The sequence below is a fragment of the Bubalus bubalis genome, chromosome 11 (assembly GCF_019923935.1).
Source record: "Bubalus bubalis isolate 160015118507 breed Murrah chromosome 11, NDDB_SH_1, whole genome shotgun sequence".
In the NCBI taxonomy this organism is placed as follows: Eukaryota; Metazoa; Chordata; class Mammalia; order Artiodactyla; family Bovidae; genus Bubalus; species Bubalus bubalis.
Genome location: NC_059167.1, coordinates 35703975 through 35727590, shown reverse-complemented (window position 1 = coordinate 35727590; position 23616 = coordinate 35703975). Strand labels below are relative to the sequence as shown.

The window sequence follows — 23616 nt, the reverse complement described above, 5'->3', positions numbered from 1 at the left end:
CTTGGAGAATTCGATGGACAGAGGAGCCTGGCGGGCTACAGTCCATGGGATCACAAAAAGTTGGACATGACTGAGCGATTAATACTTTCACACATTATCGTTTTATAAGAAAAACGAATAAAGCATATGTAAAATATTTAACATGTTCAATATATACTTATCAAGCTCCCAGTATGTGCTAAAATGCTGGGGCCAAAAGTCAAGGGACCAAGTTCCTGCTCTCAAAGAGCTCTCAGCCTCATGGTAGAAGAGCTAGATAAAGACACTGAGAAGAATAAATGTCATGCTAAAACTAAATTCAGAGGGCTGAATTTATGAATTAATCAACCTTCAGAGGCACCAAGAAAGGCTTCTAGGAAGTCACACCTAAGCTGAAATCAGAGATAGGTGAGCTATAAGATGGGGTAAGGAAAGGGCTAGGCAGAAAGAACAGCATGTTTGCAAAACCAGAAGTGACAAAGCACAGAGGAGTTGGCATGAGGTGAGCACAGCTAATCAGAATCCTTCACATGTGGCCATTTACGCAGAGGACAAAAGAATAGAGATTACCTATGATTTTTACGCAGGAGGTTAGCATTACCGAATTTGCCTTTTAGAAAGGTCACTCACTCTGTCCAGCCTGGAGAACGGGCTGGAGTGTGACAAGCCAGTTAGGAAGGAGACTTCTGCAGTGACACTGGGAAAAGATGCTAGTAGTTGAGGTTAAGGAGGGGAAAAAAATGGAAAAAAGTAAACAGATTCAAAAGATATTTAAGAGGAAGAATTGAGAGGACTTAGCAATCTTTTAGACATGCAACAGTAAAGTGGTGAAAACCAGAACAGATCACAGAAGATAACCAGGTTTCCATCTTGCGCCCCTGGAGGGATGGTACCACCATTCTCTGGAACAGGGAAACATCAATGTGTGTGCAGATGATTTCAGTTTGGGATATATAGCTTATATATACCTTAATACTTAAAGTATTACTGTGTCAGCAGTAAGTGTGGTTTGAAATATAGATTTGGGAATCATTGCAGGGTGGATACAACTGCACATGAAGAAAGTGGAAGGAGGGAAGAGAGCTGAAGTAGAAACTTGAGTATCACAAACACTTAAGGGACAAGTGGAAACAGAAACTTGCAAACATGACCGAAGAATGGATATAGAGGTAGGAGGAAGATCAGTAGAATATAATTTCAAGAAAGAGGAAGTAGACTGTATTTAATAATGCAGAGGGACTAGATTTTATAATTAACTGTCTACTAACTGCAGAACTAGTGGGTCAATAACCTTGGTTATAACTGTTCTAGAGGCCTGGAGAGGGTGAAGCTGAATGGCATTGAGTTGGAGAGGTAAATGGGAATCAAAACAGTAAAGACAGAGTATAGAGAACTTTGTGACTGGGAAGAAAGAAATGGGAATGAGAAAGGGAAGGTACAGATAACTAGAGGGAGATGTGGACCTCATAGGTTTAGTTGTTTTTGTTTTTTCTAATGTAAACAAAGACACTTAAATATATCTAAAAACAGATGGAAAAAAGAGGGAAAGGTAGAAAACAAGGCTAAGTGATAGAATGAGAAGTCAATAAATAGGAATCAGAAGGGAACGGTATCAAAGTATAGGTAAAAGATAAATCTTATTTGTTTCATAGCTTCACAGTAGCTTATAAATAAAGTAGGAGGAGAGAGACACCTGGTGATAAAATGCAGAATTACAAGGCTCTGCCATATTGCTACAGCCATTATTTGCATCACTGATGATATTGATGTTTCCAGGACTAAGTACTCAATAAGAAATATCCACAGTAGCTTCAAAATGTTCAAGCATCCTTCACTGTTTAGTATATTTAAAACTCATTTGTTTAATTTTGTCAGTATCCTTAGAGTCCTTGTCATAACAATTAGCAAAATAATTTTATTAAAAGCTTTCTTTAATACTCTAACATCTTAAATTCCTAAGGAGTCAAAACAGATTTTTATCTGAATTACACAGCATAATAAAGTACCAATCTGGAAGCCTAATTTTATAACCACAGGCATTTTTCTAAAATCTAAAAGGAAAACTGGAGGTTTGAAAAGTGCCCATCTAAACCAATGAGTTTAAAACATGACTAGAAGGCCTCCCTGGGGCTCAGTGGTAAAGAATCCGCCTGCCAACGGAGGAGACACAGGTTCGACCTCTGATCCGGGACGATCCCACATGCCATGGAGCAACTATGCTTGTGCGCCACACTATGGAGCCTGTGCTCTAGAGCCTGGAGGCCACCACTATTGAGACCATGTGCCACAACTACTGAAGCCCACCCACATACCCTAGAGCCTGTGCTCTGCAACAAGAGAAACAGCAGACTGCAACTGGAGAAGTGCCCCACTCGCCACGACTAGAGAAAGTTCACAAAGCAGTGAAGACCCATTACAGCCAAATAAATAAATAAACATTATTAGGGGAAAAAATCTACAAATATATAACAATGGAATCTATCATGATAAAGTGAATTTCACAGAGAAAAGTAATAGGAAATTTTACAAAATAAAATGTAGGGAAGAAGACATTCTAAAGAGTCATTGTTCCTCTTTACTATTTAAAATTCTTTCATTTTGAAATGTATCACTCAAAAGAGACACACAATCCACTGTACTGGATAAAAACAGGGATTCTGGAATGAGCAAGTCTGGCCTGAAACCTAGCTCCACCTTGGGCAAGTAACTTAATCTATTTTGGGCCTCACATCCCAGATAACAGTACCACCTCAACAGGATTGTTGAGGATTAAATGAGTTAAAACATGTTAAGTACTTGGAACAACATCTGGCACATATTAAGGATTCTATAAATTATTTACTTCTACTTTGTATAAACACAATTTAAAGAATAACACATACGCCCTGCTGAGCACCTCAGAAGCTCCTGGGGTGCCCCAATTCCATCACAGCCACTGTCATTCCTCCCTCCAGAAACAATCATCCTGAATTTCGTGTTGTTCATTTCCTTATTCTTTCTTCAAAGACAATCAGGACATTGTAAGCAACAGACGAAACTTATTTTATAAAATGATAAAAAAAACCTGAAGCTAAATGTTTCTGAAGCTGGAAAATAAAAATTCTTTAGAGTAGAAGAGTCTATATTAGAAACCTACAGACTTACCCGAAAAACTTTTTTGCTTGTATTGTTATTGTTTTGCCATCCAGATTCCTCAAGTTTGGTCAGATTGCTGAATTTTTGGTTTACATCTTCTATCTGTTAATAAATAAAGCACAAGTTTATCAGATCAATGAAAAACCACAATAAAATTACAAACTAATAAACTGAAGCTTAAAAAAAATTGAGAATGGCAACATAAAATCAGACTAAATCATTCTCAACTCAGTATTCAAGTAAAAAATTCTTATGGTAAAATTGTTTATTGTTATTTTTTGTCTTATAAACCTCCAAAATCTGCATAATGGATGTCATATATGAATAACTCTCCTAAATTATTTTTTATCACTAAAATGCTAAGAAAGATATCCTAAATGTTTGTTTCCTACATTACACAATCTGAACACAATCTTTCTCTCTCTTTTTTACAGTTTATTTATCCATTCTCTTACTGAAGGACGTCTTGGCTGCTTCCAAGTTTTGGCAGTTATGAATAAAGAAAGACGTTATAAACATCTGGGTACACGTTTTTGTGCAGACATATGTTTTCAATCATTTGGGTAAACACCAAGAACTGTGCTTGCTGGATTATATGATAAGAGCATATCTAGCTCTGTGAGAAACTGCCAAACTGTCTTCCAAAGTGGCTGTACCATTTTGCATTCCCACCAGCAATGAATTAGAGTTCCTGATGCTGTCAGTGGTTTGGATTTTTGCCATTCTAATAGGCATGCAGTGGCACCTCATTGTAGTTTTAATTGGCAATTCCTTAGTGATCTATGACATTGAGCTTTATCTTTTCAAATGCTTATTTGCCATCTGTATATCTTCTTTGGCAAGGTGTCTGCTCAGGTCTTTTCTCCACTTTAAAACCACTTTAAAGGTGGTTTTAAGGATTCTTTGTATATTTTGATGCAGATATGTCTGTATCAAACATTAGATATATCATTTGCAAATATTTTTCTTCTAGTCTGTGGTTTGCCTTCTCACAATCTCACTTTAAAAAATTCAAAGTAATATCCCCATCCTTTTGATATTTCCAATCTCCTCCAAAGAGGTACCCACTGTCAACAGTTTGGTAAATTTGCTTCAAGTGCCCTTACTATGTATTTATATTCATAAGTACTCTGAACCTCTCTCTCTCTCAAAAAAAAAATTAAATGTCAAAATGACTCAGGATTACCTTTATGATTACTGATTTTCAACAAGGTGCCACTGCAGTTCAATGAGGAAAAGACAGTCTTTCAAGAAACAGTACTGGGAAAATTTTATATCCTCAATAAAATAGATGAATTTAGACTTTTACCTACACCATACACACACCAAAAATTCCAAATGGCTCACAGACCTAGCTGTAAGAGCTAAAACTATAACACTTTTAGAAAAAAAACGAAGAAAAAAAACTTTGCAATTTGTGGTTAAGCAAAAAGAGTTCTTAGATATGATCACAACATAAAAGAAAAAAACTGATAAATTGAACTTCATCAAAATTAAAAATATAATACTTCTGATAAAGGACTTGTGTCCATGATATATTGAAAACACCTACCACTCCATAATAAACGCAAACCAATGTAAAAATGGGCAAAATATTTCACTAGATATTTTGCCCCCCAAAATATGAACAGCTAATAAGCACATGAAAAGATGCTTAACATCATTATCATTAGGGACACACAGATCAAAACTATTATATAATGAGAAACTTCTCACCCACTGGGATGGTTATTCTAAAAACGACAGACAATAACAAGTATGAATATGGTAAAAAAGAAACACACCAATTGTTGGTAAGAAAAATGCTGTAATCACTTTGGGAAATAGTTTGGCAGTTTCTTTAAAAGTTAAACATAAATTTACTATATGATCCAGCAATATTCCACATATCTACCCGAGATAGATAAAAACATAAATCCACACAATATATGAATATTCATCATGACGTCATAATCACCAAAGAGTGGAAACAATCTAAACGTCCATCAATTGGTTAAAGTTCAGATACAATCTACAGCATGGATGAACCTCAAAAACATCATGCTAAGCGAAAAAAGTCACATACAAAAGACCATGTACTGTATTAGTCTACTTAATATGAAATGTTCACAAAAGGCAAATCTACAAAGACAGCAAGATTAGTGGTTGCTTGGGGACTAGGAGTGGGAATGTGGATTGATTTGCAGATCAGCAAAGAGGACCTTTTTGTGGTGATAAAAGTATTCTTGGGAATTCCCTGGTGGTCCAATAGTTAGGACTCAGTGCTTTCACTGCTGGGGCCTGGGTTCAATCCCTGTACAGGGGTCTAAGATCCCACATGCTGAGTGGTAAGGCCAAAAAAAAATGTTTAAATAATAAAAAAGTTCTAAATTTGGATCATGGTGATGGTTGTACAACTCTGTAAATTTATTGAAAATCATTGAACTGAACACTTGAAATGGGCTAATTTTATGATATGTAGATTATACTTCAATACAACTCTTAAAAAAAAAAAAAAAAAGGTCCCAACAGCCAATTTGTTGAAGAGGCTCCCAATGGCCAAAGCTGAGAAATGAGCATCAGTAAAGATGGTAACTATAAACAATGAAAACACATCCAGTATCTTTAAACCTATAAATTAATAACAATACTAGGAAACACAAAATTAATTGATCACCATTACAGCATACTAGTGAACCAACTCATCAACGTGAAAATTGTCAGATATATAAAAACTGGTCACAAAGTAATGCTCACAGTATGATTACATAAACACTATTCACAGGACTCCCCTGGCAGTCCAAAGGTTAGGACTTCGCCTTCCAATGCAGGGGGTGCAGGTTTGATCCCTGGCCTGGGAGCTTAGATCCCACATACCTCATAGCCAAAAAACCAAAACATAAAACAGAAGCAACTGTAATAAATTCAAAAAAGACTTTAAAAATGGCCCACATTAAAAAAACAAAACAAAACACTATTCACATCTGAGTCATATAGTTATTGAGACAACTATGTTCCTTTACTCATTTTTTTCTCTAGACTTGTGTTTTAATACTTATTATTATTTATTTATTTGGCTGCACTGCATCTCAGTTGCAGCACACAGGATCTTCGCTACAGCAAGCAGATCTTTAGCTGTGGCATGCAAACACCTAGCTGCGGCATGAGGGATGCATCTCCCCAACCAGGGACCAAACATGGGCCCCCTGCATTGGGAGCGCAGAGTCCCAGCCACTGGACCACCAGGGAAGTCCCCTTGTTTTGCTTTTTACTTGCTTAGTTGTTCATGTATGATATCTATCATTGATTCATTCTAAACTCTGCACAGTAAGTATAAATCTCCTCTTGCTGCTGCTGCTAAGTTGCTTCAGTCGTGTCCGACTCTGTGCAACCCCATAGACGGCAGCTCACCAGGCTTCCCGGTCTCTGGGATTCTCCAGGCAAGAACACTAGAGTGGGTTGCCATTTCCTTCTCCAATGCATGAAAGTGAAAAGTGAAAGTGAAAGTCACTCAGTCGTGTCTGACTCTTAGCGACCCCATGGACTGCAGCCCCCCAGGCTCCTCCGTCCATGGGATTTTCCAGACAAGAGTACTGGAGTGGGGTGCCATTGCCTTCTCCATAAATCCTTCTCTTAATTTAAAAAACAAATCAGGTATTTTACTCAGTTTCACTTTCCAGAATTAGGTCTGGAGGAGCCCAAGGCCCCCTGCTCTGCTGGGAACTGCTACTTCGTAAGCTTGCTGCACACATTCTTGGCTCCCCCCGGCCTCAATTCTCTTGTCTCTTTCTGGGGATCAAACTCATCTTCTCCCCCATTCTTGGTTCACTCCCTCATTTTTGTGAGATACTTTCTCATTTAGCTTCCTGAAAAAGAGTGCTTCGGAGGTAGTATCTGAGACTGTTGTGCTTGGAGAATGCCCATCCACTTGACTGGTTGGCTACAGAACTCCAGGTTGGAAAATTATTTCTCTTAGAATTTTGAGGGCTTTGTTTTCCCAGTTTTAAATGTTGCAGTGGAGAAATCCAAGGCTATTCTGATCTTTGACCCTTTATATGAAACTTGTTTTCTCTCTGGAAGCTTCTAGAGTTTTCTCTTCATCGCAAGAGTTATATAGTTACACTTAAAGAAGTGCGCTGGTGTGGGTCTATTCTGATTCACAGTGCTGGGCACCCAACAGGCGCCTTCAATCTGGAATTCATGTCCTCCAGTTCTGAGGAAATTTTTAAACCACTTCATTGATTTCCCAGTTTTTCTGTACTCTTTTTCTGGAATCCCTATTATTTGGATACTATACCTCCTAGATTGGTCCACTTCCTCCATCCAAATACCTTTCTTATGTTTTTCTTGGCTTCTTTCTTTCAGGTTTGAGGCTTTCTTGAAATGTCTAATAGTTGTTGGCTATAGGTTCTTGAAATGGCTTTTTATATACTTATTACTAAAACATGCCCAAGAAGCTGGAAACTGTCATCTCCTCCCATGCCTTTACTAATCTTCTTAGTGATTCCCTCTCTCATAGCACTTTTTACATTAGATTGGAATTCCTCTGGGGCAGAAAATGCGTCTTATTTTATCAACTCCTAATACAATGTCTAGCACACACAGGAACTCAGTACTGCTAGATGAACTCAACTACTAAAGAACAGATTTCATTTTCTCACATGTAGAAGCATTACAGATTATTCAACTGTTGAAAATAACTCAATTTCCAACCCAAATAGAAAACACTGATTATATGGGGAGAAGAAATCGGTCATCACATTTTGACAGCACTTTACAGTTTACAAAGGTACTAACATCTCATTTATTAGGTTGGTGCAAAAGTGTGGCTTCAGACTGTGAATTTTAAATCATTATAACTAGCTCAAACACATCTTTATTAATCAAAATAGGAACCATTACAATCAACACATTTTTGCCAACAAGAAATAAGTTTGCTTATTCCTGTAGCATAAAAATATGTGCTTTGGGATTCGATGAACCCTTGGAAAGCATTTTCTGCATCCTGATGATTGTGGAAGCATTTTCCCTGCAAAGAGTTGTCAAGATGCTTGAAGTAGTAGTTGGTTGGCAAGAGGTTGGGTGAATACGCTTGTTGTTCAGTTGCTAGGTTATGCCCCACTCTTTGCATCCCCATGGACTGCAGAACACCAGGCTTCTCTGTCCTTCACAATCTCTCTGAGCTTGCTCAAACTCATGTCCATTGACTCGGTGATGCCATCCAACCATCTCATCCTCTAGTCTCCCCTTCTCCTCCTGCCTTCAATCTTTCCCAGCATCAGGGTCTTTTCTATTAAGTCGGCTCTTTGGCCACCATAGTACTGGAGTTTCAGCTTCAGCATCAGTCCTTCCAATGAATATTCAGTGTTGATTTCCTTTAGAATTGACTGGTTTGATCTTCTTGCTGTTCAAGGAACTCTCAAAAGTCTTCTCTAGTACCACAATTTGAAATTCTTCAACATTCAGCCTTCTTTATGGTTCAACTCTCACATCCATAGATGACTACTGAAGTCAGGCAAATATGGTGGATGAGGCAAAATTCCATAGCCCAATTTGTTCAACTTCTGAAGCATTGGTTGAGCAATGTATGGTCAGGCATTGTTGTGGAGAAGAACTGGGCCCTTTCTGTTGACCAATGACAGCTGCAGGCATTGCCGTTTTTGGTGCATCTCATCAATTTGCTGAGCATACTTCTCAGATGTAATGGTTTCGCCAGGATTCAGAAAGCTGTAGTGGATCAGACCAGCAGCAGACCACCAAACAGTGACCATGTGCGAGTCTGGCTTTGGAAAGTGCTTTGCAACTTCTTCTTGGTTCAGCCACTGAGCTGGTCATCACCAGTTGTTGTATAAAATCCACTTTTGGTTGCATGTCACAGTCTGGTTGAGAAATGGTTCATCATTGCATAGAATTCTAAGAGAAGACAATACTTAAAAATGATGATATTTTTGATTTGTGGTTAGCTATTGAGGCACCCACTTATTGAGCTTTTTCACCTTTCCAGTGTGCTTCAAATGCCAAACAACCACAGAACGGTCATCACTGAGTTCTTCAGCAACTTCTCCTGTAGTTTTAAGAGAATCAGCTTTGATGATTGTTCTCATTTGGTTCTTGTCAACTTCCAACAGCTGGCCACTGTGCTCCTCATCTTCAAGGCTCTGTCTCCTTTGCAAAACTTCTTGAACCACCACTGCACTGTACATTCATTAGCAGTTCCTGGGGCCAAATTCATTGTTGATGTTGCGAGTTGTCTCCACTGTTTTATGACCCATTTTGAATTTGAATAAAAAAGAAATCGCTCAAATTCGCCTTTTGTCAAACATCACCTCCAAAGTCCAGAATAAATATAAAATAAACAGCAAGTAATAAGTCAGCAAAAAACATAAAGTGAGAAATGTGCATTAAAAATGATGTCTAACTTAACCATATTTATTAAGAATGTATTCCGATATCAAACAGCAAATTTCAACAACGGAAAAACCACAATTATGTTTGCACCAACCCAATAATATTACAGGTACATAAGAAGCTACTTTTCTTTTTTCTTAACTTTATTTTTGGCTGTGCTGGATCCTCATTGCCACACAGGTTTTTCCTAGTTGCGGCAAGCAGAGGCTACTCTCCAGTTGTGGCGTGCAGGCTTCTCATTGCAGTGGCTTCTCTTGTTGAGGTTCATGGGCTCTAAGGCAGAAGGGCTTCAGAAGTTTGGGCACGCAGTTGGGGCTCCCAGGCTTTAGGGCACAGGCTCAATAGTTGTGGCACATGGGCTTAGTTGCTCCAAGGCATGTGGGATCTTCCCAGATCAGGAATTGAATCCATGTCTCCTGCACTGGCAGGTGGATACTTAACCATCGAGCCACCAGGTTAGTCCCAGAAGCTACTACTAACCCTTTTATATTACTGTTAGGGGCTTCTCCAGTGGCTCAGTTGTACAAAATCTGCCTGCAATGCAGGAGCTGTAGGAGACTTGGGTTTGATTCTTGGGTCAAGAAGATCCTCGACAGGAGGAAATGGCAACCCACTGCAGTATTCTTGCCTGGGAAATACCATGGACAGAGGAGCCTGGCAGGCTGTAGTCCATAGGGTTGCAAAGAGTCAGACACTACTTACCAACTGAGCACATATTACAGTTAACTCATTAAAAAAAAAAAGACTCAAAGTTAATATATTCAAAATATTTGACCACATACCTGAAAACTAACCATATCCCAAAATCCATCCAGATCTGTACAGGTAGTCTCCTTTTCACCTCGTTTATATTCACAATTGTCCACCAGTCCTTCAAACTGTTTAAACCTTTCTTTCATAAGGAGTCTTGTTTGACCAACTGCTGTGCGAATAAGATCTTTAGCTAGAGGAAATACAAGGTTTTTAAAAGTTGAAGGATGAAACAAGATCTTTATTTCAATCCAACCAGCTGATAAGGTGACCTCATTCTAAATATCCTAGAGTTATAGAATCCAATTCTTACTTTATAGCAAAACAAAAAATATCTACTATAAAACTTTGTCATACAAATATAGAGCATTTACTATCTGTTTCAAATCCTGCTAAAAATTAGCAATATACATTCTCATACTCAACACCTACACAGCAAAGCATTCTACCTCTCCTTGTATTTTATAAGAATTAAACCTTAAACAACTTACTGTACATCAATATCTAAGGACTTTGAGCTGGCAGCACACAAATGACTTTTTTTTCTAAACAGCTTTCCTGAATAGGCAAGATTATGGAATTTTTCACAAAATGTGATCCATATTGATTTAAGTAATCTTCATTCAGAAAATATTTTTGTATAATTAAGCAATATCAGACACAGTTGTCATTCATGGAATCATAGCAAAAAAATTTTAATAATAAAATTGGCAAATGTCTAACTCTCAGGAATGATAGTCAATATTCTAACTACTTACATCTTTTAAGTTAGGTACCATTTTGGCACAGAGATATTAGTGAACATACATGTCATATGGAAAATTCTTGCTATTTTGAATAACAATGAAACTATAAAGTTGGACAACACTAGATTTTTATGTTTCAGGTAAATGCAACCATATTAAAATAAACAAAGCTAAGACATTAAAAAAAACAAGTGTTCCCTCACCATCATCTGGAATGTCCAAGTCAAGTTTCCTGTCCCACTCAAGGCAGTGTGACGTTAACTTCTCAGTTTCTGACCGGAGAATATTTCTACAATGATGACACACATCAGCACTACGACACTTACACAACATTGATTTCCTAGAGTGATGCTTAGTTGTTTTATGAACTGAGATATATTAAAATCCATGAATATATACTGATATTCCATGTCCATCCTTATACACCTAAAACTTAAGTGGATGGTTAATGCTAAGAGCCCATTTTTCAAGTTAATATTTCCAGTTATTTCTGTTCTTATTTTTCAAACCCTGAGCAGAAAGAATCAGACATTCCTTAGTTCTGCTCTTAGCTATTTTCCATGGAACTATGACGAACCCAATTGCCAAGAGTGAGTAAGATGAAGCTAAAAACTGTAAGTCCCAAATTACAGTGATAAAGGCTTACAGATTCTACTTGGCTTTGCTTATCCAAAGACAGTGACATTCTCAACTGGGGTCAATTTTTCCTACCAGGCAGCATTTGGCACTCTCTAGAATAATTTTTGATTATCATGAAATAGAGGAGTGCTGCTGGCCAGGGATGCTACAAAACAACCTATAATGCAGAAGACCCCACAACAGGAATTATGCAGCCTAAAATGTCAATAGCGCCAAGGTTAAGAAACCCTGGGGTTGCACAGAGTCGGACACGACTGAAGCGACTTAGCAGCAGCAGCAGCAGCAGCATGTTTCTTCACAAAAACATCTGAGCAGGAAAACTGAGGATAGTTTTTCTTAGAAGACAAATTCAGCTGTTTAAATCAATGGCAACAGAGAACAGCTTAATAAATGAGAAAGGAGACCTGACTTAGATCTGACATTATTTAATTGGGTAAATTGCTTATCATCTCAGTGTCTCAGCTGAACAATATAGTAAACTAGTTAACCTCTAAAAGACCTTACAATACCAAAACATTATACTCTAAAAACAACTGAAGTGGTTCCCAAACATATAAAAAGATACTCATTCATGAGAGGAGGAATGAATATTAAAACAAGAGTAAAGGGAATTGCCTGGCATCTCAGTGCTCAAGACTCTGAAGTTTTGATCCCTGGTCAGGGAACTAAGATCTCATGCCAAAAAAAGGAAAAATAAATAAAAAATAAATAAAACTAGAGTAAGATAATATTTTTATTTATTTGATTGGTAAAGTTCAAAAACTGTTAATATTGTACTGGAAATGGTATGGGAATTTTATTGCTATATTCATTCAAAAATTGTAAGATATAATAATTTTCTGTATGATGTAGAATATAAAGGCCTTTTTCAAAATGCACGCCTCTGATATGTTTCCAAGGCATTTAGGTGACATGTTGAAGTTCCCCAAACAGGAACTTAATTTTCAATTCAGAGTTAGAGAAACATAATCCTATCTCATGAGTTGACAGGCCACTGAGCCTCCTATTTTTTTTTTTTTTAAATAAACTTTAATTTGGTTCTTTAGGGGGTGGGGAGGTATGAGAAAATAGGAACTCCCATACCATGCTGGAGGGGATGCAAACTGAGGTCCTCATATATTTGCACATGAGAGAACTGAAATATATACAAGGTTGTTCTCTGCAACTTTGATTATAATAGTACTAGATTGAACCCAATGTAAATAATCAGCAACAGGGACTTATTCAGTAAATTGTGGAATATCCATATTATTGGATACTGTGCGGCCTTTGGAGAAGGCAATGGCACCCCACTCCAGTACTCTTGCCTGGAAAATCCCATGGATGGAGGAGCCTGGTGAGCCACAGTCTATGGGGTCGCTAAGAGTCGGACACGACTGAGCGACTTCACTTTCACTTTTCACTTTCATGCCTTAGAGAAGGAAATGGCAACCCACTCGTGTTCTTGCCTGAAGAATCTCAGGGAGCCTGGTGGGCTGCCGTCTAAGGGGTCGCACAGCGTCAGACATGACTGAGGCGACTTAGTAGCAGCAGCAGCAGTGCGGCCTTTAGAAAACACATACTCAAAATAACATGAGAAAGCTCTTTAAGTACTAAAATGGAATGTCTGTTACAGTTAACATTACATGAAACAAAACAGCATGCTATTGTTTATATTAAAAAAAAAAGAAAAAATATGTTTGTTATTCTACATATGCATTATCTAACTCTGGAAGTATTCACAAGAAATGAATAACACTTGCCTCTGTGGAAGGTTTGAACTATCCCCTCTATGAAACAGATTTGGGAAAAAGACTCCTCACTTGTATCTTTTACTACCTTTTGAATTGGGAACTAGTTAGTGAAAAAAAAAAATATTAAAATTTAAAAGATAATTGAAAATCACCGGAATTCAGTTTCCCCCAATTCATCTATTACATTCAGGCTAAAAATAGTTTAATCTTGGTTTTAATTGTCTACACATGAATACAAAATTCTTATACTAGGAACAAATGGACAAACCTGAAATACGGCACATCATGTTGTGGCTGAGATAGCTGATCTTCATTTACTTTAAGTGATGGGACTTCTTCTTTTACTGAAAGGCCATTTGAATTTTCATTAGTAGTTTCATTTTTATTTGAGACATATTCTATAAAGAAAACATTACATATAAATTTCAAAGCAGCCACTCACAAAATGATGTCCCCTACAAGACAAATCTGTTTAAATCTTCCAATTTTTTCAATGTGAATTTTCAAATTTTATCTCTGACTTAAAGATTCGATTCACCACGTATCTCTAAAGTGCCTCCCAATATTCATCTCTTCAAAGTTACATTTATTTCTCAGTCTGTACTCCTCATTCCAACTCTTTCTCTCTCCAGATATCTTTCCCCATGTCTTCACATCTTTCCTGACCCTGAGATCACATTCCTGGGCTATATGTTGAAAAGGGCCTAATAAACCTGATAAATCACAATTCAGAAAAGCAAGTCAAAAATTAATTAAAATTCAATACCTTTATTCCAAACTGTTAAAGAACCCAAAGGACACTGTGATTTACTTGAATCTTGAGGTACTGTTTTGGCAGAGAAAGTTTTACATTTTTGTGCCAAGATTTCTTTTGTTGCTTCAGTCTTATCACTAAAAACAATAGTAAAAATATACTTCTTAAAACATAAGCCTCATATGAAGGATTTCAAAATGATGTTGCTTTTTAAAAATCTGGGATTAAATAGAAATGTTTCTAATTTTTTTAAATGTGTCTTTTCTGGACACATTTAAACACCTCTAGTGGGAATGTCTGTCTTTACTACTTACGAGATCCAAAGATTACAAAGATCTCTTCATGGAACATAAGCACTCTAGAGTCTTGCATGCTGCTGAGCAGTTTCTAGTAAATTTGCTACCAGCCAGTCTTTGCAAAATAACCATGCTGTTTCTATTAAAGATTCCAACTGATTTTCCCTCACTTTGCAAGTTAATTATTTTTGTCTTTAGAAGTAATTTTTCTAAAGTAACACTTAGCAAAAAGACAAAAAACCCCACCATTTCTGAGCTACAGTATTACAGTTTCTTTCTTCTAAAAATTTATTTCTAAGTCTTTATAAAAAGATCACCCATTAAAAGCAAAAAAACCCCACAAAGAGTACCATGAAAATACAGATAAAAACAATGTATAAGAAATAGTAAAACTGTCTAGTACATTACTGTACCCTTCTGAAGAATTTTTTTAAAAGACCAAATTTTCATGATTTATAATTAACATAATTTACTAACTAAACATTAACCTTTAAAAAGCACATGCCAAATCTAAGAAAGGTGATTGTTAACCATCTTAGCAAAGAATTCATTATTAACTTTAAATTCTTACACTTCTGTGTTTAACGGGGTCCAGGTATAACTGGGTGTCAAGAAAGCATTGGCACTTCTGGGAGTCATAGGTGTTACTTGATAGGTCTTCAGACCATCTAGTGGCTGAAATGTAAAATCTTTGGGTGCAAAGGAATTCTTCCCTTTCATTTTTGCACTGTTTGTCTTAGATACATTTTCCATTTTTGATAAGACTCCATCTGGATTCATTCCATTTGTGGCACTGGTTTGTGAATCCAAAGTATTTTCTTCATTATCAACTTTAAAAGAAATGACCTGGATGGAAGGAAACAGAAAAGAGTGAGAATTTCTCTCCTGGGGATATAGTCAAGCCAATTTTTACAGGTCTGAAAATATTAGAGTTGAGATATGTGTCCCATGAATATAATTTAAGAAAGAAAAATAAATACAGTTAAATGCAAATATGAAATCAGTAAAAATGAAACCAGCTAACTAAACCATTGTTAGGATCCAGAGAGAGAGAACCAATCCTCATTAAAAAGACTAAATAATAAGTTTGAGGTATTATGGCAAAATAAGATACATGAAAATTAAGGTGGAAAAATTACCCAACTGACAAATATCCATTTTTTAATTTAAATTATGTGGATAATTACAATGATTTGAGAATCAGAAATCCAGTGTTTATTGGACGACTATTATTGTCAAGTAACAAATCCTCTTTTACAATAACCTTGATTATAAATAAACTTATCCTATGAGAAAAATCGCAGCATCATCTTTCAGGATTTGAAAGAGCTCAACTGGAATTCCATCACCTCCACTAGCTTTGTTCATAGTGATGCTTTCTAAGGCCCACTTGACTTCACATTCCAGGATGTCTGGCTCTAGGTCAGTGATCACACCATCGTGATTATCTGGGTCATGAAGATCTTTTTTGTACAGTTCTTCTGTGTATTCTTGCCACCTCTTCTTAATATCTTCTGCTTCTGTTAGGTCCATCCCATTTCTGTCCTTTATCGAGCCCATCTTTGCATGAAATGTTCCCTTGGTATCTCTAATTTTCTTGAAGAGATCTCTAGTCTTTCCCATTCTGTTGTTTTCCTCTATTTCTTTGCATTGATCACTGAGGAAGGCTTTCTTATCTCTTCTTGCTATTCTTTGGAACTCTGCATTCAGATGCTTATATTTTTCCTTTTCCCCTTTGCTTTTCGCTTCTCTTCTTTTCACAGCTATTTGTAAGGCCTCCCCAGACAGCCATTTTGCTTTTCTGCATTTCTTTTCCATGGGGATGGTCTTGATCCCTGTCTCCTGTACAATGTCACGAATCTCATTCCATAGTTCATCAGGCACTCTATCTATCAGATCTAGTCCCTTAAATCTATTTCTCACTTCCACTGTATAATCATAAGGGATTTGATTTAGGTCATACCTGAATGGTCTAGTGATTTTCCCTTTTTTCTTCAACTTAAGTCTGAATTTGGCAATAAGGAGTTCATGATCTGAGCCACAGTCAGCTCCCTGTCTTGTTTTTGTTGACTGTATAGAGCTTCTCCATCTTTGGCTGCAAAGAACATAATCAATCTGATTTTGGTGTTGACCATCTGGTGATGTCCATGTGTAGAGTCTTCTCTTATGTTGTTGAAAGAGGGTGTTTGCTATGACCAGTCCATTTTCTTGGCAAAACTCTATTAGTCTTTGCCCTGCTTCATTCCGTATTCCAAGGCCAAATTTGCCTGTTACTCCAGGTATTTCAAATCCTGAAAGATGATGCTATGAAAGTGCTGCACTCAATATGCCACCAAATTTGGAAAACTCAGCAGTGGCCACAGAACTGGAAAAGGTCGGTTTTCATTCCAATCCCAAAGAAAGGCAATGCCAAAGAATGCTCAAACTACTGCACAATTGCACTCATCTCACATGCTAGTAAAGTAATGCTCAAAATTCTCCAAGCCAGGCTTCAGCAATATGTGAACCGTGAACGTCCTGATGTTCAAGCTGGTTTTAGAAAAGGCAGAGGAACCAGAGATCAAATTGCCAACATCCACTGGATCATGGAAAAAGCAAGAGAGTTCCAGGAAAACATCTATTTCTGCTTTATTGACTATGCCAAAGCCTTTGACTGTGTGGATCACAATAAACTGTGGAAAATTCTGAAAGAGATGGGAATACCAGACCACCTGACCTGCCTCTTGAGAAATTTGTATGCAGGTCAGGAAGCAACAGGTAGAAGTGGACATGGAACAACAGACTGGTTCCAAATAGGAAAAGGAGTTCGTCAAGGCTGTATATTGTCACCCTGCTTATTTAACTTCTATGCAGAGTACATCATGAGAAACGCTGGACTGGAAGAAACACAAGCTGGAATCAAGATTTCCGGGAGAAATATCAATAACCTCAGATATGCAGATGACACCACCCTTATGGCAGAAAGTGAAGAGGAACTAAAAAGCCTCTTGATGAAAGTGAAAGTGGAGAGTGAAAAATTTAGCTTAAAGCTCAACATTCAGAAAACGAAGATCATGGCATCCGGTCCCATCACCTCATGGGAAATAGATGGGGAAACAGTGGAAACAGTGTCAGACTTTATTTTGGGGGGCTCCAAAATCACTGCAGATGGTGACTGCAGCCAAGAAATTAAAAGACGCTTACTCCTTGGAAGGAAAGTTATGACCAACCTAGATAGCATATTGAAAAGCAGAGACATTACTTTGCCAACAAAGGTCCGTCTAGTCAAGGCTATGGTTTTTCCTGTGGTCATGTGTGGATGTGAGAGTTGGACTGTGAAGAAGGCTGAGCGCCAAAGAATTGATGCTTTTGAAGTGTGATGTTGGAGAAGACTCTCGAGAGTCCCTTGGACTGCAAGGAGATCCAACCAGTCCATTCTGAAGAAGATCAGCCCTGGGATTTCTTTGGAGGGAATGACGCTGAAGCTGAAACTCCAGTACTTTGGCCACCTCATGCAAAGAGCTGACTCATGGGAAAAGACTCTGATGCTGGGAGGGATTGGGGGCAGGAGGAGAAGGGGATGCCAGAGGATGAGATGGCTTGGATGGCATCACTGACTCGATGGACGTGAGTCTCAGTGAACTCCGGGACTTGGTGATGGACAGGGAGGCCTGGCGTGCTGCGATTCATTGGGTCGCAAAGAGTCGGATATGACTGAGCAACTGAACTGAACTGATGAGAAAAATATTTTTCAATGTGACACAGTGAGATTAACCAAATATAATGTGAAGCTTATTTTGTCAATTTAATTATTTGGTTTTTTGTTAAAAAAAAACTGATACTAGTTTTAGGCATGCAACATAATGATTTGACATTTGTATGTATTGCATAGTGATCTACATAATAAGTCTATGAACATCTGTCACCATAGTTACAATTTCTTTTCTTATGATGAGAATCTTATGACCTATATCCTCTTAGCAACTTTCAAATATACAACACAGTATTATTAACCACAGTCACCATGTTGCTTATTACATCCCCAGACCATACTTACTTTGTAACTGGAAGTTTGTAACTTTTGACAACCTTTAAACATTTCACCCACCCATACAAGCAAAATTTTTAGAGGATTTTACATTTCTGATTTTTAATTTTCAGTTAAAAATCTAGCCACATTTCTTTTTTTTTTTTAATTTTTAACTGGAGTATAATTACTTTACAATGTTGTATTAGTTTCTGCTGTACAACATAGCCACATTTCTTTACTTTGGTATAACTTTCTTTTTTAAGGTTAAGGAAACATAGCACTGATTATAAACCAAGGCATTGGGGCCTCAAAATGGTGACTCTTTTCTATAGACCCTATAAGGTACTATGCTAGACACTGTCAGAAACATTAGAGTACTTAGTTCTTAAAACTACTCTTATGTAGGTATTATGTGTTGGAGATGGGAAAACAAATTCATAACTTGCCCAGGGTTATATAGCTAATAGGACAATATTCAGACTCAGGCTTAACTGAATTCAGAGTCAATACATTTCACCCTACTCCATCCTCTTAGCTAGTTCCCACATGAAGGTTTCTGTCAGCTGTGTTTCTATCACTTTTCTCTATTTCCTGATAACCAAATTATGCTTTCTCTAACTATAAAACTCTGAGGATAAGACACCTGAAAAACAACAAGTAAAGCCTCCTGATGCTTCTTTATGGTTCAAGAGGTTTTAAGACACATGGCAAGTCAACTTCTTGAAGCAGTTCTATATGCTTAATTTCCATTTTATGAAAGTAGCAATGAGATTTTCAAAGTATCTAGAGATAAACAGATGTTTATACTCTACCTTGTCAGGTTTTGTTCCTATCTTTTTGGCAGGTTTTCCTTGATTTGGTGCCTTTCTGTCTGCTTCATTATCTAAAATAAAAGTGAAATAAGACACTCATTTTGACTAGATAAAAAAATGCTGCATTAAAAGTACAAGTCAAAAAAAAAGTACTAGGTAATTTGGGAAAGGAAAAAAGGCTTAATAGAAATGTACAGTTTAAAGGACATTATGATTAAAAATATTAGAAAATAGGATAAAAACAGATGAAATTTCCTGTTTCACATATAGGCCATCTGTTTTCAAAACAAAACAAAAGAAAACAAAAGGTGTTAAGGTATTTTACCTTTTGCCTCTAAATATAAAATACATATTTATTATAGAAAATTAGAAAAAATTGTAAAAAGCACAAAACCAAAATTTTTTCTAAAGTTTACATTACTTCAGTGGTAATCACTGTTGACACTTCAGAATATGTTTTTCCAAAGTTCACATTCACATACTTATTTCATTATAGAATTTCAATCATACTGTTCAGGGTTTTACCTGTTTCTCTTTGCCCACTTAATATCATTAACCATGTCATTCAGTGTTTTTTCACACCTTGTTCTTAAATGATTACACTTCAATCCACCAAATGGATGGACTGTAATTTATTGGGGCTATTAATTTTTCACTTTGAATCACTGCTTACACCAATTCAGCATTTCAACATTTGAGCATCCACTGTGTGCTGACAGGATATCAGGGCACAAAACCTGCCTTCAGGAGTTAGAATCTCCCATTTCCTCCTGTCCTACTCAAAGAAGTATATAATTATCTTAAAAACTGAACACAAAAACCCTCAAGGATCACAACATAATCCTAGTTCAGTCACTGATCAAGAAATTGTTCTTACCATTAATAGCCCTTGTCTCTGGCTTTCTTGCTGCTGTAGACGGGATTTCTTTGACAATCTGCTTTGCTGCTTGAGTAGATGATCGAGTCATTCTCATTGGCAGCATTACAGGTTGTACAGCTGCGAGAAAAAAAATAAAACCGAATGCTTTTGGTGGTTTTAAATTATTGTGGCAATATCAGAACTTACAAAAATTGCTAATACTTCTACCTTTTTTCTCTTTGTCCAACACTTTCTTCTCAGAAGTCTGTCTTTGACCAGGTCGGATTACTCGAACATCAATCCCATTACCACTCTATTTAAAAGATAAGGTATAAATTAGGTGATTTAATTGCATAATGAACCAAACCACCACATTTTTAAGGTGTAAACTGACATTTGAAATCTGATACTGTAAACGAACCAGCAAAAAATCCACTACCCTAAATGAGATGAAGAAACAAGTTTTCCATTACATAAATTTCCTAAAAAACTTTTTCAGAATCCCAGAATTTAGAAAAACCATTAAAAAAATAACTGACTTTAATCTTCTGAGACCTTAAACACAACAGGCATCTTTTTATCTAGAAAATTCCTCCCCTGGAAGACAGCTCTTCCCCACAATTCACACATCGACTTCTTGAAAGACTGCATTTAAACTGCCACCAACTCAGTGAGGCATGATCAAAATTCTCCCCTACACCTACTTCAAAACTCTCCATCTCCGTTCTTTCTTTTCTTTCATCTCCCCCATACTTTTGACCATCTGACACACTACATGGTTCTTTTTTTTTCTTTAACACTATCTCTTATGTGGAGTCCTTGAAAACAGGAAATTTTGTTTGTTTTATTCACTATTATATCCTAGAGCCTAGAGGAATGTGACAGTCACTCAAATTCAGTAACTACCTGAAATAGCTTCCTCACCTGACAAAGAAGCACACTATTTTTCTCCCTGCCCACTTGACTTTAGTAATCCTCCTAGTAACTTTATCCATAACAGTGTTTGGAAGACCCATAAATTTATAAAACTCACCCTATGTGCTTTATATTTCTATTTGTGCTTCATGGTGACATGGGATACATAATAAAAGCCCAGTTAATAAAAAAGAATGTGTCAGAGTTTAGTATAGATCTCATAAAGGATGTCTGTGCAAAATATTTTAAGTGATTGTTTCCTTGGCATGTAGCCAAATCTGCTCTGTCACCATATAGCAGCATCTATTTTGGTACTATTAACTCTGGTAAAATAATCATTATTGCTTAAAGCTGATATTAAATTAAAAATAAATTTACTTACTCAGGAAAAAAAGTACAGTTTGTCATTTTAGTAACAGTGACCTACTAAACTACCAACTATACCTTAGTCAGCTCCATTTGGTTTCTGGCCTTTGACCTTGTAATCCGTACAGAAGATGGAACATCCTTAAAACAGTCAAAAGAAGATAAAGTTTAAAAAATATATTAAATAAAGTGCAAAATTTATTTCCATGTCTCATGAAATAAAGCTCCCATTTTATATATTTATTTTTGAGCGGTTGCACAGCATTGCATGTGGGATCTTAGTTCCCTGAGCAGGGGTCAAACCCTCACCTCCTGAATTGGAAGCTCCGGAGTCTTAATCCCTGGATTGCCAGGGAAGTCCAAAGTTCTCATTTTAAAGTTATAAATAAAAAATATTTATATTTTAAATTTATATATGGAATTTACAAAGATGGTAACAATAACCCTGTGTACGAGACAGCAAAAGAGACACTGATGTATAGAACAGTCTTATGGACTCTGTGGGAGAGGGAGAGGGTGGGAAGATTTGGGAGAATGGCATTGAAACATGTAAAATATCATGTATGATACGAGTTGCCAGTCCAGGTTCGATGCACGATACTGGATGCTTGGGGCTGGTGCACTGGGACGACCCAGAGGGAGGGAATGGCGAGGGAGGAGGGAGGAGGGTTCAGGATGGGGAACACATGTATACCTGTGGCAGATTCATTTTGATATTTGGCAAAACTAATACAATTATGTAAAGTTTAAAAATAAAATAAAATTAAAAAAAATTTTATATTTTTATATTAATCATTTACAGCTAAAAGATACTTGCTAACTTACTGTTTGTTTGTTTTTTTTAACTTTTGTGGGTTTTTTTGGCCATACTGCACAGCTTGCAGGAACTTAGCTCCCTGAAAAGGGATTGTATACTAGCCCCAGCAGTGAAAGCACTGAGTTCTAACCACTGGACTGCCAGGGAACTCCCTAAATTACTGTGTTTTTTTTTCTGGTTCTGGTTTGATTTAAAATGTGTTTAATTTAATAGCTTCAAAACTTACTCATATTTTTCAATGAGGAAAGAAGAAATTTCAAAGCATATTTTCCAAGTTATTAGGATCCTCATTAGTATGATTAGCTGGACATATTTGGAATGGGGTAGATGAACAAACTGGGAAGATTCCCAGGAGTAGGAAATGGCAACCTGCTCCAGTGTTCTTGTCTGGAAAATTCCATGGACAGAGGAGCCTGGAGGATGACAATCCATGGGGTCATAAAGAGTCACACACAGCTGAGCAACTGAGCACACAGATGAACAAACTTGAGTATTAGGATCTTTTTTTTTCTGTTTATGAAAAGATACTGTACAGCTTACTTCCCTAGCTTTGACAATTTGCCTTCAAATCTCATGATTACACAGCTGTTCATTGTCAGTAAGAAAATGGAGATCTGATCAAAAAATGTGGGAAAAATTGAGGAGCAAGACTGACTAAAAAATTATAAGGTATTTATCAACTCTATAAAATTTCTTAAGAAGCATAATCAGACTTCTCTAGATGAGAAGTCATTTTTCTTCTCCAAATCTCAATGAAAACCTAGTGCTAAAGAAATCAGGCTTTTCTTAACAGTACTTAAAGGGATTAAAATTCAGCAATGGCTATTGCCTGAACAAAATGAAGAACAATTATTGACTCCTCACTGAATCATACTGTTTAACACAATATTTCTTATCATATTTTAAAAGTTGTTTACAGTGTAGACCAATGAATGGCATCCTATATATTCTTGAAAAGACAGCTTGAATCTAATCCCTTCCAAGATGTCCTCTCTGATGTTCCTCCAATGCAAACAGTCTCTCCTTCCTCTAATATATAGAACATATTTATCTATATCTTTCCACATGCACTACATTCTATTAATTTTGGTCTCTTCTACATTATCCTAAGATCATACAGAGTAAATAATCAAAGATCCGTCAAATGAATTATTGAGATTCATGAGGCCTAAAATAGAAGCAGTATCTTGGGGCTTTATATTGTTCAATTCTTACTTAAATCAGGAATGAGTATATAGTCAATGAGTTTATTTATATGTATCTTTAAATTGCAAACCACCGACTACCTAATCTACAGTCCAACTGATCTGTTCAAATTTCATCTTTTTTTGTTTAAGTTTTAAATTTACTTTTTAATTGGAGGAAAAATTGCTTTCAAATGTTGTTGGTTTCTGCCATACAACAACCCTAATTATATAT

At 36.8% G+C, this 23616-nt stretch overlaps 1 protein-coding gene across 4 annotated transcripts in view; it reads right to left on the bottom strand.

Annotated features, from left to right (window-relative positions):
* DLGAP5 (DLG associated protein 5) overlaps window positions 1-23616 on the bottom strand; it is a 46367-nt gene that overhangs the window by 9691 nt on the left and 13060 nt on the right. For 3 of the 4 annotated variants that reach the window (XM_025295487.3, XM_044924950.2, XM_006046038.4), the window contains exons 4-13: window positions 21459-21521; window positions 20328-20412; window positions 20118-20237; window positions 19241-19311; window positions 14991-15265; window positions 14136-14260; window positions 13638-13767; window positions 11201-11286; window positions 10284-10444; window positions 3124-3216 (exon numbers count right to left, since the gene is read on the bottom strand). In XM_025295487.3, coding sequence (XP_025151272.3) covers window positions 3124-3216; window positions 10284-10444; window positions 11201-11286; window positions 13638-13767; window positions 14136-14260; window positions 14991-15265; window positions 19241-19311; window positions 20118-20237; window positions 20328-20412; window positions 21459-21521 — 1209 coding nt within the window. The remainder of the gene's footprint in view (window positions 1-3123; window positions 3217-10283; window positions 10445-11200; window positions 11287-13637; window positions 13768-14135; window positions 14261-14990; window positions 15266-19240; window positions 19312-20117; window positions 20238-20327; window positions 20413-21458; window positions 21522-23616) is intronic. The other variant, XM_006046039.4, reaches the window with a different exon arrangement.